At 50.0% G+C, this 13,976-nt stretch overlaps 1 protein-coding gene across 3 annotated transcripts in view; it reads right to left on the reverse strand.

Annotated features, from left to right (window-relative positions):
• ERCC3 (ERCC excision repair 3, TFIIH core complex helicase subunit) overlaps positions 1-13,976 on the reverse strand; it is a 1,672,020-nt gene that overhangs the window by 1,606,405 nt on the left and 51,639 nt on the right. The window contains exon 3 of one of the 3 annotated variants that reach the window (XM_086961803.1): positions 12,648-12,711. The exons of the other annotated variants lie outside the window; for them this stretch is intronic. Coding sequence (XP_086817929.1) covers positions 12,648-12,651 — 4 coding nt within the window. The 5' untranslated portion in view covers positions 12,652-12,711. The remainder of the gene's footprint in view (positions 1-12,647; positions 12,712-13,976) is intronic. 3 annotated transcript variants of the gene reach the window in all.

Here is a 13,976-nt window from a genome sequence, read left to right on the forward strand (position 1 = left end):
CACAATCCTGTAATATCAAATGAAAGGACACCACACAAGTTCTAGATTTTAAAAATATATGTATTTATTACTAGAATAATCCTCTGTACTCTTTATGAGTGCAGAGGCACAAGCGTTTAAACAAAAGCACAGTTAAACATATGAAAGTTGGACAATTATGGATGAGGCACAGGGGCCACGCAAACCATATATTTAAAAAGTGGTATAAGAGATACCAATCGAACAGTGGTTAGGCCTAGGGAATCGCTTGGAGCAGTCGGGACTAGCAATGCTGAAGTCGGGAAAAGCCTGCGGGATTCGGGTGCAGCGCTTAAAGCACACACATGCACCAATGCAATGTCAATGGTGCGTAAAAGTTATAAAGTTATATAGTTAAAGGAGACTTCCGCTTAACCTAGCAGGATGAAACTTTAGACACATACACTAGAGGTGTGTACCAGTGTAGGAACACCAGCGTTGCTGAGTTACCGGACCCACAGGAAGCGGGTGCACAGGTGCGAAGTAGTGTCTGGTTTTGTCACGCTGGTTGATGGTGCTTGGAGCTGAAGATGCTGCAGGCGTCGAGACGAGAAGTGTCCGGTGTGATCCAAGGGTGGATCGAAGATAAAGATGATCTGAAAGCAGAGGGGACAGAGTCTGGGTCACTCAGCAGTGACCAGGGTGGAACCAGGACGGAACCAGGCAATGTTGGGCGCTTTCAGGTCACTGTCGGGAAGCTTCTCTCCGCTGCCACGTGGACTCTGGGGCACCGAGGATGTCCAGGAGTGGATCACGAGCTGTCCAGCGAAGGCTCTCGCTGTCGGCGGTGTCGGCTTCCGGATTGGAGCAAACAACCCTTGGCAAGCGCAACCCACGCAGGACTCGAAGATGGCTTAATACTCGGACCAGGAGGGTCAGAGCGGGTGCTCCTTTTCAGAGGAGCGAGGGCAAGTCTGGAGCAACCAGATTCACAAGTTAGGTTTCAAGGTTCGTCGGCACAGGGGCCACTAGCCAACGGGCAAGTGACCGGGCCAACGCGTTGAGCCAAAAGATGCAGAAGGGCCCCACTCAGCACTCGGTGAGTGTGGAGGTGGAGGGGTGAGCTTCGGTGCAAGAGAGGCTCAGGGCTGGGGCTTCTCAAACCCCAAAGCACAGCTTCGAGGGTCACTTGTGGGCTGCACGGTCAGCGTCTCGTGGTCTTTCCAAGATGGCGGGCCCCACGCTTCAGGTCGCCTCCACGGGTCTCAGCTCTGCAGGGACTGTGGATCGGGCTGGCAGAAGGCAGGCACGTCTGGTTTTGTCGAACTCTGTCGCTCGAGTTCCGGCGGGAACTGCAACAAAGCAAAAGTTGAGGTGCTGGATGGTGCCTGTTTGCACAGGGTGGTCACTCCTTGACCACAAGGGAGATTCTTCAGTCTTCTACGTCGAGGAGGATGTCGAAGGGTCCAGAGTTTCGTTTCTTAAGTTTCAGTCAGGATAATCTGAGTGCGTTGGCACTGCTCCCATTCTTATACCAATCTAGGGGGCTGGATTACCTGCTAGGTCCCTCCTATGGGTGGGACCCAGGAAGGGGGTGGTTACACCCCTTTCCCTTTGTCCAGGGTCGCGCTGGGACTGGAGCTGGTGTGCCCCAGAGCCGGTTTGACCGGATTATGCAAGGGAAGCCTTGTGCTCCCCAGGCACTGTCTGGTTTCTTTCTAACCTCCCTGCTACAATCCACTATCTCCTGTCTGGGGTGGTGTGACACCTCCCGCGACAGGAAAGCCTTTGTCCAGGCCTCCTCGGCTGAGTGTCGGTCAGCAGCAGGAGGTCAGACTCGTGTCTGTGGCAGAAGCGTCCATTTTGTGATGCTGAGGCTCTTTTAAAATCAACCGCGTTTCAGTAAAGTAACATGTCTTCTTCCTCTAGAGGGGTGGAATGCTATCCCCGTCGACAGGTGTCGAGGGGATAGTATTCCAAATCGTATGACACCTTACACAACATGTTTTGATAAAGTCAAACCAAAGTTAACATATAACCGCGATGGATTATAATGCACTTAATAGTATATGGTATGGCATTATCCCGGAACAGCTTAGGGAGTTGTTGCCGACAGCTGCTGACAGGCTCAGCTCATGCTCGAGCACCATCTCACGTTAAACCACGCACTCTGCCTCCAGGATTGATAAGGCCTTCAATAGTAGTGACTCATAGGTTTATATGTGTCCAGATATAGGTTTAGATATAGGGATACTATATCTAAGCAAGGGGTGATTACACCAACTTGCCCCAGCTGAGTGATCAGCCAGTTGTGTCAATTTAAGAACCAGCCAGGGGTGGCAAAAGCTATGCTGCAGCCCCTGGTAGGCCTTGGTGGCACCTATGCCCTGAGCACCTATAGTGCATGGTACAGGGGCTGACAAGGAGTCCAGTTCCAATTGGGTTATGTAGCTATAGTACATGCAAATCAGCCTTGACCCTGTGCCTTATGGGAACAGTCCAGCCCGAACTACCAAGCCATGTCTTTCCTAGACTGGAATCAAGCATCCAAGGACCTGTTTCTGGCTATCAGCCTTCTTCAGCCTGGATAGCTTGACTCCAGTGATGTGGATGACGATGGATTTAGGCCCAGATCTTTGTACTGGGGTGAATGTAAGACATTGTTCTGCATTCTGTCCATCAACTGTGTTTTTTGCAATCTTGCAGATGGAAGGCACCCACCAATCAGGGTCAGGGAATATGCCCCTCCCCCACCTGGGATGAGCACACTATGGGTGTAGTCACCCTTAGGTCAGCAGCCCACTGGCTACTTCCTTGCTACCCCAGTAACGTCCCCAAGTACAGTATTTAGAGGGCCCCCTGAACGCAACTCAGGAGTTCCTGACAACCTACGAAGAAGACAATGCAGCAGAAGATCTAAGCAACCACTGCTTTGGTCCCAGTCCTACCAGCCTACCTGCACCTGCAAGAAACTCCTACAACAGGACCACTTCCAGACCGAGAACCAGCCACCTCTTAAAAAAATGACCCAAGACTCCCAAAAACAGCGGCTCTGTCTCTGAAGAGAACTCCAAGGCTGTGCGTAACCATGAAGACTCACCTTCCAGACCTACCTTTGCACCAGACGCCCACGGCCAGAGTCCAAAAAGCCCACCGGTACAGAAGAGGTTCCCCAGCGTTCAAAAGTTTGAATCCATCGAGGTGTAACATCTCCCTGCCTTCGTGTCGATGCCTGGAGCCTCTGCACCAAGACCCCCCCCCCCCCTCGACCGCGAGCTGTCCGGTAAGGAAACCCCAACGTCTAAAGACACCCCTGCATCCCCCAGCCCTGCTGCTGGTGACTAGAACCAACCTTGTCGCAACGTCACCTAGCATCTCAACTTCCTCCACTGGCTGATGGTTCCGTTGAAGAAGCCTCCTGGTCAGAACCTGCAGCCTAAAACCAGTACCAACGATCTCCATACATTAACATTGGCCGCCCGACGCTATGTTAGCACCCTGCCGTCTCTTGCAGCTTGTGTTGTAGTTTGGGTGCTGCCTTGGGTCTACCTTTGTACTTGCCTCAACTCCTGAAGACTGTCCTCCAAGGCCACTTTACTTGTCCGTGAGCAGCCTCCAACCGATGTGCCCCTAGTCCCCATTGACTAGTATGGACACCCCAGCACTCTGCACCCAGCAGCCCTAGTTCCTCACAATTGCAACAAATTAACTTGGTCTATACAAAAGAATTGTTCTGCTTACTAATGTACTGCAGTACCTAAACTGTATTATTGGTTTGTTTTGCACCAAGGTAAAAAAAAAGAAGAAAATAATCTGAAGTACTTTCAATTATTCTAAAGAGTTTACTACAAATTTTGTATACTGCAATTTAACTTGTATGCTTATACAAAACCAGTACACACTATTTTGAAACGTGTAATTTGTGGGTCTAGAAATAAAAACATAATACTTTTTATAAAAACAATTGGTCTGGATTCAGTCGTGAAGTGTGCAACATCATTTCTTAACCAAGTGCACAATACATGCTTTAAAAAAGCACCCTGATTAGCATAACTGCTCTGCCCAGCTACCACTAACTTGAGAGTAATGTATTATCTACTTTAACCTCTGCCATACCTTTGGGGACTCACTGGACTATGTGCACATTATACCTCTTTTTGGTATGGTCTATACAGAGCCAGCTTTCTACAGAATGTATTATAGTGAAATTCCACAGCTTTTCCTGGTCTTTTGTCATGGATTGGAGCAAGGTCATTGGCTGCAATGTTTTTGGTAGCCAACTAAATGTAAGAGTTCCAGGAAATGTATTTTTGTGTTGCCATCTCTGTGCAAATGAAGGTTAATGCATAATCTTTGACTCTGCATCCTTGATAGAAATTGAAACTTTAATTATTATCAGGCCTTTATGGGGAGACCGTGTGAGCAAGTGGCTAATATATACTGGACCAAAGTAAGGTACAGTGTGCACACAGTCCCCAGAGGTATGGCAACGGCTAAAGTTAGATATAACCTTACTCTCTAAAGTGGTAGCTTGGTTGAGCAGTAAGGCAGTATCAGAGGACAGTGTAAAGCATTTGTTGTACACACTCAGTCAGCAAATGGTCTCACATACAAGAACTGAACTCTAGGCCAATTGATTTGTATATAAAAATATATAGTAGTTTTATTTTAGAACCACAGTAGGTATCATAAATACTTTCTCAGAATGAGATGTTGCAATTGAATACTTTTAAATAGCAATAGTGTGAGAAAGCCGATGCGAGACTTGCCTGTGAGTCGTCCGGGAACGGACAGTCCGACGTCCGGAACCAAAACAATGCATCCCGGGACTTTAGGGGAAGGAGTACGGTCAGGACGATTACTATTTCCGTGTGACTTTTCTCCACAGCGACGCATTGAGGAAACGCTGGAAGTGGGCGGGGTTAAACCCGGAAGTACTTCACACGAGCGAATGAAAGGAGCCAGGAACGAGGAAGAGGGGTCGAGGACCAATCGCGGGAAAGAGGAGCGAGGAGAGGAGACGGAGAGCGAAGACAGGAAGAGACTCGGCGAGGACGACGCGTAACTTCTGGAGATCGCGGAGACGGAAGACCGTCGGGAGGAAGAAGACGAGGAAGCCGAAGAGCGGTGGACCGAGGATTGGTGGAGTCCACCGGAGGAGGCTGGAGAGCGGCCGCAACTCTGGAGAGTTGCGGCGGAGTCGTGAGTCATAATGTCTCAGGGGACACGGAGGAGTAAGAGGGAGGCAGGAGGAATATCCTGTGCTAATTACTGGTGCCGTAACTGTAGGAGAGTAGGGTCTGCTATCCTATGGTCACCCCAATTTTTGCTTTTTGCTTCACTGGTTTTCGACTAACTGAGGCTGTGGGCCGGCTAATCAGACCCCCAGCCTGCTGTTCTCTCTCTAAATTCACATTCATGTACTATAGGTACATAACCCAATTGGAAATTGACTCCTTGTCAGCCCCTGTACCATGCACTATCGGTGCTCAGGGCATAGGTGCCACCAAGGCCTACCAGGGGCTGAAGCATAACTCTGGACCCTTCGACATTCTACTCGACGTAGAAGACTGAAGAATCTCCCTTGTGGTCAAGGAGTGACCACCCTGTGCAAACAGGCACCATCCAGCACCTCGACGTCTGCTTTGTTGCAGTTCCCGCCGGAACTCGAGCGACAGAGATCGACAAGATCAAGCTTGCCTGCCTTCTTACAGCCCGATCCACAGTCCCTGCAGAGCTGAGACCCGTGGAGGCGACCGGAAGAGTGGGGCACGCCATCTTGAAAAGACCACGAGACGCTGACTGTGCAGCCCACGAGTGACCCTCGAAGCTGTACACCGGGGTTTGAGAAGCCCCGACCCTGACCACTTTTGCACCGAAGCTCACCCCTCTACATTCGACGAGTACTGCGTGGGGCCCTTCAGCCTTCCTTGGCTCAACGCGTTGACCCGGTCACTTGCCAGCTAGCTTGTGGCCCCTGTGCCGACGAAAACCAAAATACGACTTGAGATTCTGGTTGCTCCAGACTTGCACCCGCTCCTCTGAAAAGGAGCACCCGCTCTGACCCTCCTGGTCCGAGTGAGAAGCAATCTTCCAATCCCGCGTGGATTGCTCTTGCCAAGTGTTGTTTGCTCCGATCTTGAAGCCGACAGCGCCGACGGTGAGAGCCTGCGTGGGACAGCTCGTGACCCGCTCCTGGACATCGCAGATGCCCCAGAGCCCACGTGGCAGCGGAGAGAAGCTCCTCGACAACCACCTGATTGCACCCGACATTGCCTGGTTCCGTCCTGGTTCCACCCTGGTCACTGCTGAGTGACCCAGACTGTCCCCTCTGCTTTCAGGTACTTTACGACTCTGATCCACCCTTGCATCACACCGGACACTTCTCCTTCACATCGCCTGCAGCATCTTCAGCTTCAAGCACCAACAACCTGCGTGACGAAACCCGACGCCACTTCGACCCTATGCACCCGCTTCCTGTGGGTGAGGTAACTCAGCATCGCCGGTGTTCCCTCACTGGTACACACCTCTAGGGTCTGTGTCTAAAGTTTTGTCCTTCTAGGTTCAGCGGAAGTATCCTTAAACTCTATTTGTGTAACTTTAACGCACCATTGACTTTGCATTGGTGCATGCGTGTGCTTTAAGCACTGCACCCGAATCCCGCAGGCTTTTCCCGACTTCAGCATTGCTTGTCCCGACTGCTCCCAGCGATTCCCTAGGCCCTAGGCCTAACCACTGTTCGATTGGTATCTCTTATACCACTTTCTTAATATATGGTTTGAGTGGCCACCCGCCCTCATCCATAATTGTGCAACTTTCATACGTTATACTGTGCTTTTGATTTAACGCTTGTGCCCCTTTGCTCATAAAGAATACTGGGGATTATTTTAGTAATAAACACATATATTTTTATAATATATACTTGTGTGGTGTCCTTTCATTTGGTATTACAGGATTATGATTGGTAAAACAGCTCACTTAACACGACCTCTTGAGTTTAGCCTTTCAGGCTGCTTAGTCCATGCTACCCCTAGGATAGCTTGTCTATAAGGTTGACTTACAACCAGACACCATAAGGGATTGTTTGGACTGATACAAGGTGGTTCCAGAATTGGAAACATCATATATCAGGCCAACTTCTCACAGTAACCTTCCTTTATTTGTGGTTAAAACGTACATTTGCTTTCCTCCACATGGGCTAGTGAGCACTGAACACTATGTTTTTTTTTCACCCTCCCCGTTTCGTGTAATGATCAACCAAAGAGAAACGCTGTATCTTTAGAAGAGGCTATAGACTCGAATTGTTTTTTTTTTTTGCTCCTTCTTATCACCCTTTAAAAACCCTCACCTTCAAACCTGTAGTCACAACCTTAATTTTCACGTCCCAAACGTCCTTCTCTCACTCCCAGGTGTGGTGACTGGTAGAGTAAAACAAATCCCGAATGAGCCCAACTATCCGAGGGCTCCTTTTTAGGTCTCGCCTGGAATAAGCATCCGAAGGATGCGTCCAGGCGGAGACTTGTAGCTGCCTGTCTCGGGGGAATGAAGGACAAGAGGGTGCCACGCGCCTCTCTTGTGCTGGATTTGACTGCGTGCACGCGCACCCACACTCACGCATGCGCACATACACAGCCACACGCATACACAGGCACACGCATACACAGGCACACGCATACACACCCCCCCGTCGCCGCCGCACCTACACACACACTAGCGCACCTACACGCACACAGAGACCCCCCCACACACACACCAGCGCACCTACACACACATACAAAGACCCCCCCTCCCCCCGCCACCGCACACATACACACATACACACAAGCGCACCCCCCTCCCCCCTAGAACTAAGCCCCACTTACCGCCATTCGTGACTTCTGTAGCCGGGGCTTTTCCTCGGGCATGGGAGCCCCGCTCTCAGGCACTCCGTGGGCGCGTGCGCGGGACTTCCAAAGACGGAAGTCCAGCCCAAAGGAACTGGCTCAAACACGCATGCGCAGTGACCAGACATGTATTACCGACTGACCTACAGAAGAACGAATAATGAAACATCTAGGATGTCCGGGCTTTCCTGGTCTTCTACATATCGGTTTCCTAACGAAAGGAGATGTGTAGCGAATTCCCCAGTAACCGAGGCAGCATGGGTGAGTGCATAAGCGTGAGGGTGGATTGGATTGGAATGGATAGATCATATTTGTTGTAAATACTTGCTTGGTGTTGGGAAGCGAGTGGTGAAGGTGGGTGGGCCGTTCGTTCTTCGCGTGTGTTATTTTTGCAATTTAATTTTGACCAGATTCTAACATTTTCAGAGGACGTTGGATTCATTTTTGAAACGCGTTAACGATGTTGATTTGCATTGTGTGTTTGTTTTAGGGTCTTCGAGCGAAAGAAATTAATAAAAAGCTGCTGCTATTTTAGCTTGGAAGGTCCCGATGCCAATTTGTGCTAAAGCCGCGTTCAGAAGCACTTTGCCCGGTCAGATGACCCTTATTAAGGTATTTGGTGCAGACAGGCGGAGGCTGTTCTGTGACCTTAACACGCAAATATGCATCAGAAAGGCAGTGGGAGATGGCTGAGGAAATCAAATCTGCTTTCAAATGACAGCAATGAATGCCGATCATTTTACTCCGAAATCCCTGAACGAGCGCCAACTTCCAAACATTCCACCGCCAACTGGTGGTCGGAAATATGATGCCTCGGAGTTAAAATGGAACCGAGATTCGGAGTCCATCAGATTTAATTAAAACCAGAGGGCTATTGCCAAGTAACTGTTTTGTGTGTAGCCAACACGCTTCGGGCCGGTATGCCGCTTCATAAGCAGAGCTTTAACTGGTCTGCTTGGCCGCCTCAGGGCTGTGCACGTTCCTTCTGCTTTACGTTCGTTTTTAGACGGGAGGCGCTTTTGTGGGCCACCGTTTCCCCGTGTCCTTCTGCAAGCTCATAAATGTTCATGAAGGAGGGACCTATGAATTTGTTGTACTTCCCCAGTCCTCTGGAATAAGTTGTTAGTAAGGGAGGCCCACCGCCCGCCTCTCACTGCATGGATGGCCACCTTTAAGCAGTCCTCGAATTCTGTGATCTGTTGAATTTCTTCTAAAGATATTGCCAGAGGCATCAAGCTTTCCACTTAGGTACTCCTCAGTGTCTGGAGCTCAGTCTTCTTCCTCAGGGCACACCCCTCACCCCCTCACCCTCACAACCCTCTCACCCTCACACACCCTCACCTTCACACACCCTCACCCTCACACACCGTCACCCTCACACACCGTCACCCTCACACACCGTCACCCTCACACACCCTCACCCTCACACACCCTCACCCTCACACACCCTCACCCTCACACACCCTCACCCTCACCCTCACACACCCTCACCCGCTCCCTCACACCCGCTCCCTCACACTCCCTCACCCTCACACACCCTCATCCTCACACCCGCTCCCTCACACTCCCTCACCCTCACACACCCTCATCCTCACACCCCCTCATCCTCACACCCCCTCACCCTCACATCCCCTCACCCTCACATCCCCTCACCCTCACACCCCCTCACCCCCCTCACCCTCACACCCCCTCACCCTCAAACACCCTCACCCTCACACCCCCTCACACTCCCTCACCCTCACACCCCCTCACCCTCACACCCGCTCACACCCCTCACACCCCCTCACCCTCCCTCGCCCTCACCCTCACACCCCCTCACCCTCACAACCCCTCACCCTCACACCCCCTCACCCTCACACCCCCTCACCCTCACACCCCCTCACCCTCACACCCCCTCACCCTCACACCCCCTCACCCTCCCTCACCCTCACACCCCCTCACCCTCACACCCCCTCACCCTCCCTCAACCCCCCTCCCTCACCCTCACCCCCCCTCACTCCCCCGCACCTTCACCCTCACCCCCCCTCACCCTCCCTCACCCTCAGACTCCTTCACCCTCACACCCCCTCACCACCCCTCACACCCTCACCCCCCCTCACCCCCCTAACACCCCCTCACACCCCCACCCCTTCACCCACACACCCCTCACCCTCACCCTCACACCCCCTAACCCTCACACCCCCTCACCCTCTGTGCAACCATTCAACAACTGGTTCAAATATGTTCTGTCAATGTTTCAAGCTTTATTACAAATGTAACAAAAAGATGTAAAATTTTCACTTCTGTTTTTGGATTTTCGTCACAATAAAATACTCTGAACATAATCTTCACAAAAGTTATTTACAAAAGTTTAAGCTATTGCCATTATAAATTACAATAACTTATTTAAGTATTAATTATTTGAAAAAATTAACAGCCATTGTTATTGGTAATATCAATACATCTAAGTCACGTAAATACAACACATATTGCATTAGAAATGCTATAGGTGTCGCATTTGCGAAAGTTATAACTATTAGCATGGTAAATGACATAGCTATTAATTTAGCTATTTTCAAAAACAAAACATAAATAAAAAAATTGTCATTTACAATACCAATAGCTCAAACTTTCCTAATGCGAGACCTATTGCATTGTAAATGCTTGTTTTATCCTCTCTTCAATGAGCCTCCGGAGAGACCCCTCCAAGACTCAAGAGGAGCCTGGAACCACAGCCACGGGTATGCGACCCAAAAGAACACCATCCAGTCCTTTACAGAGTGACTCTGAAGAGGATCAAGGGAATGTATGTTTTGCAACAACCACTAATTCAAATTTTTTTAATAAAACACCTTCTGATAGAAAGTATCAGGATCATCGAGGAGGGACCATGGCACTCGATTTGTGGTCACAATCGCCGGGGGGACATCCTTGTGGTCTTTGTTCACTCAGGCACAGGCCGGGGTCGGCGGGTGCAGTGTGCGCTGGATTCGCGGTTCCTGGCTGGCACCAGGGGTGTTGCTGTTTGAGCAGAACCACTGCTCATGGGAGTCCCAGTCTTGGATGAATAAGGCAGGCAGGTCCTCCGGGGTTTTCGAGTTTTCTGTCAGCAGGAGACGCCGGGGTTTAGCAGGAGCAAGTTCAAGGATCAACAGGCCAGTAGGGCTGGGGCCAAGTCAGTTGGTGTCGTCCTCTTGTTAGCATCTGCACGGCAGGTCTTCCTTCTTTCTTGTTTTCAAATCGGGATCTGAGGAAGGAAGGTTCAAGGTGCCCCTAAATACTAAATTTAGGGGCGTTACAGGTAGGGCAAGGGCAGGAACCAATGGGTCCCTGTCGTGGGGTGAGTAAATCCCTCTTCCTGCTCCTCTCCTGTGGTAGGGCTCCCCATCCTCAAGATGGCGGTAGCCCGGAGTTGTGCTTCACCTCGCCTCTCCCACCTGAGGGGTGGAGTTAGCAGAGGCTGGCACACCCCCTTTCCTCACTTAATTTCCCCGCCTGTCTTCCCGCCAGAGAGGGGGTCAGAACCGGGGCCAGTTGCCGAGTACAGCAAGTGACCTGGAGAATCTCACAAAGGTGGCATGCCTTTGAAGCTTCCCCTGCCCATCCTGGGGGAGGAGGCTTGGCACCTCGTCCCAGGATGTGCATTGTTTCAGGCCCCCCGAGAGCTGCAAGCGCTCGACCCATGGGTCCAGAAACATGTCTGATGGTGGCAGCCTCGGTAGCCACGCAGTCAGGACACTGGGAGTTGGTTAGGTTTCAGGGGGCAACTCTAAGATGCCCTCTGTCGTGCATTTGGCAATAAATCCCACCCTGGCATCAGTGCGGGTTTAATGTGGCTGTGGGCCTGCTAATCAGACCCACAGCCCAGCTGTTCTCTCTCTAAATTGATACCATGTACTTTAGGTACATACCAGATTGGGTCACCTCTGTGAGCACCTGTATAGTGTACCATAGGTACCAAGGGCATAGGTGCAACCAAGGCCTACCAGGGGCTGCAGCATGTATTATGCCACCCCTGGCTGGCCCTCCAAACTGACTCAATACAGAACACCCTGGGTCTACACAGGAGAGTGAGAGAGAAGTGAGTCAGCCAAACAAAGCAAAAACTAGGGTACCAGTGTTCCGAGTGGGAGCGAGATATCCTTCTACCAAGACCCATCAATCACCCAATGTGATGTCTCATCATCTGGGTTTAGGTACCATCCTATCAAGGAAAACCGATCTAGAAAATTGATCGGAAAAAACCTTGACTAATAGGAAGACTACGGGATGACTGTTCACCCTACATAGTACTTGCTCACATCCAGAGACTCACTTGAGAAGGTGAGAGGATCAGAAGGGTATAGGTAAAGGGTGTGATAAGTGCAGCGCAAAATAAAGTGAAAGAGGTGGTGTTCTAAAAATGACTAAGGAGTACTTATAACAACTTTATTCATCAAGTCCCCTTGCCATTGTTAAAAAGCAGGATGCTGACGCTCGATATTTTCAAGACGTCAAACAGGGTGAAAGGTCGACATGTTTCTGCCCTCGCTAAGATCTAACTGTATCGGGGCATTCTTCAGGACCAAGCTATAAACAAATACAGCTGCTGCTACACAAGTGAAAAGTATAATAGTGCAAAATTATAAAGTACATATACTCCACCGGTAATGTCCAACTTGAGTGATTTATGGATACATTAACCGGAACCTGTAATAGACAAACATCATGTGTATATCAAACAATGTTCCTTAACTGCACTCACTCTCAATCACACTATACTAGCGTCGAAGAACGCTTATGCATTTCCAGTTATGTGGTGATACTCAAAAATGGTTTATCACTTACCCATAACAATTGGGTGTCACCCTCACCTCTACCTGGCACATTACTCAGGGAAGGGGGCCCCGCTCTAAAATAAGGACAAGAAAACAGTCAGTGATGTACCTACACCACGACTATAAACGACTTATGTTTACTACGCTCGCCCCTGGCTAGGGCCAATAGTTAGCACAGCGCCTCACGTCTAATCCTCAAGGGGTACCCATCATTAAAATGAATGGAACATCCACTTGTCATCGGGTGTCCCGTGGTGTCCTCTCCATGGTAAAGCACATTCCCCCACGTCACCCCTCTTAATATCTCATAACCCCTCTCTGTCTAAGGTATCCTGCTGTTAGGTAAGAGCAAGTTAGCGCAGTATTAAAACAGAGAACATTTTTAGGGAGAATTCTGAGTGGATTTACAATTGAGCATCGTATTCCCCGCTAATATTCTTGGCGCGCGCCTGCTCGATCAATGAGTCTAAGCATCTCTTGCGGTAAAGACTCACCTATCCGTCGGTACCCCGGGCCATCAGGAGTAATGACCGGAGGTACCGACGTTCCTTTCTACAGTATTTTTATGTTGGTTGGCGGGCTTTCCCGCGTCGCTGGGTCCTGATTGCACAGAGCGTCCGCGGCTATGCCTGCAGTGCTCCCGTCGTCACTGCGCATGCGCATGGCGACATGCACTACAACGGAGCTGCTCCGTCGACGCCACGCATGCACGAGGCGACATACACTGCACCGGACATGCTCAGTAGGAGGAAACAAACCTGCCTATCGTTGAGCATGTCCGATTCACAGCCAGTGTTCTCGTCATGTCTTAGGACGCGGACATATGTTTAAAGGTTCCTATTTATATCAGCGTCATCTCGCTACAAGAGTGTGGTCAGGCTCAGAGAGATCGAGGGACAGAGATTCTCTTCCTCAATCAGAGCAAGCCCAGACCCGAGCCAAACATTAAAACACTCACTTCTCTATTGATGGAGTCATTATTATTGTGTGGGTATGTTTCTAAAGTGTACATATTGGTTGCTTGCTACTGGGGAATATTTCTTTATCTTATACCTGTATGTAGTGGTTTGCCTGGTATTAACATGCATTCTGTAAGTTATGGAAACACTGTTTGTACCATACATCGAATACTCCGGAATTAAATGGCAAGTCATGGGTGTTGGAAAAGTGTCAAGTATCTTCCCTCCAAACTGACACCACAGGCTGTTCACTCAGCTTGGGTAGTGTGGTGTAATCACCCCCTTACTTAGGTATAGTATACCTATATCTACCTTACATATAGACACATAGTAACTGTGAGAAGTTGGCCCGATATGTGATGTCCACTATTCTAGTGGGC

Source organism: Lissotriton vulgaris, chromosome 3_1 (genome assembly GCF_964263255.1).
Source record: "Lissotriton vulgaris chromosome 3_1, aLisVul1.2, whole genome shotgun sequence".
Lineage (NCBI taxonomy): Eukaryota > Metazoa > Chordata > Amphibia > Caudata > Salamandridae > Lissotriton > Lissotriton vulgaris.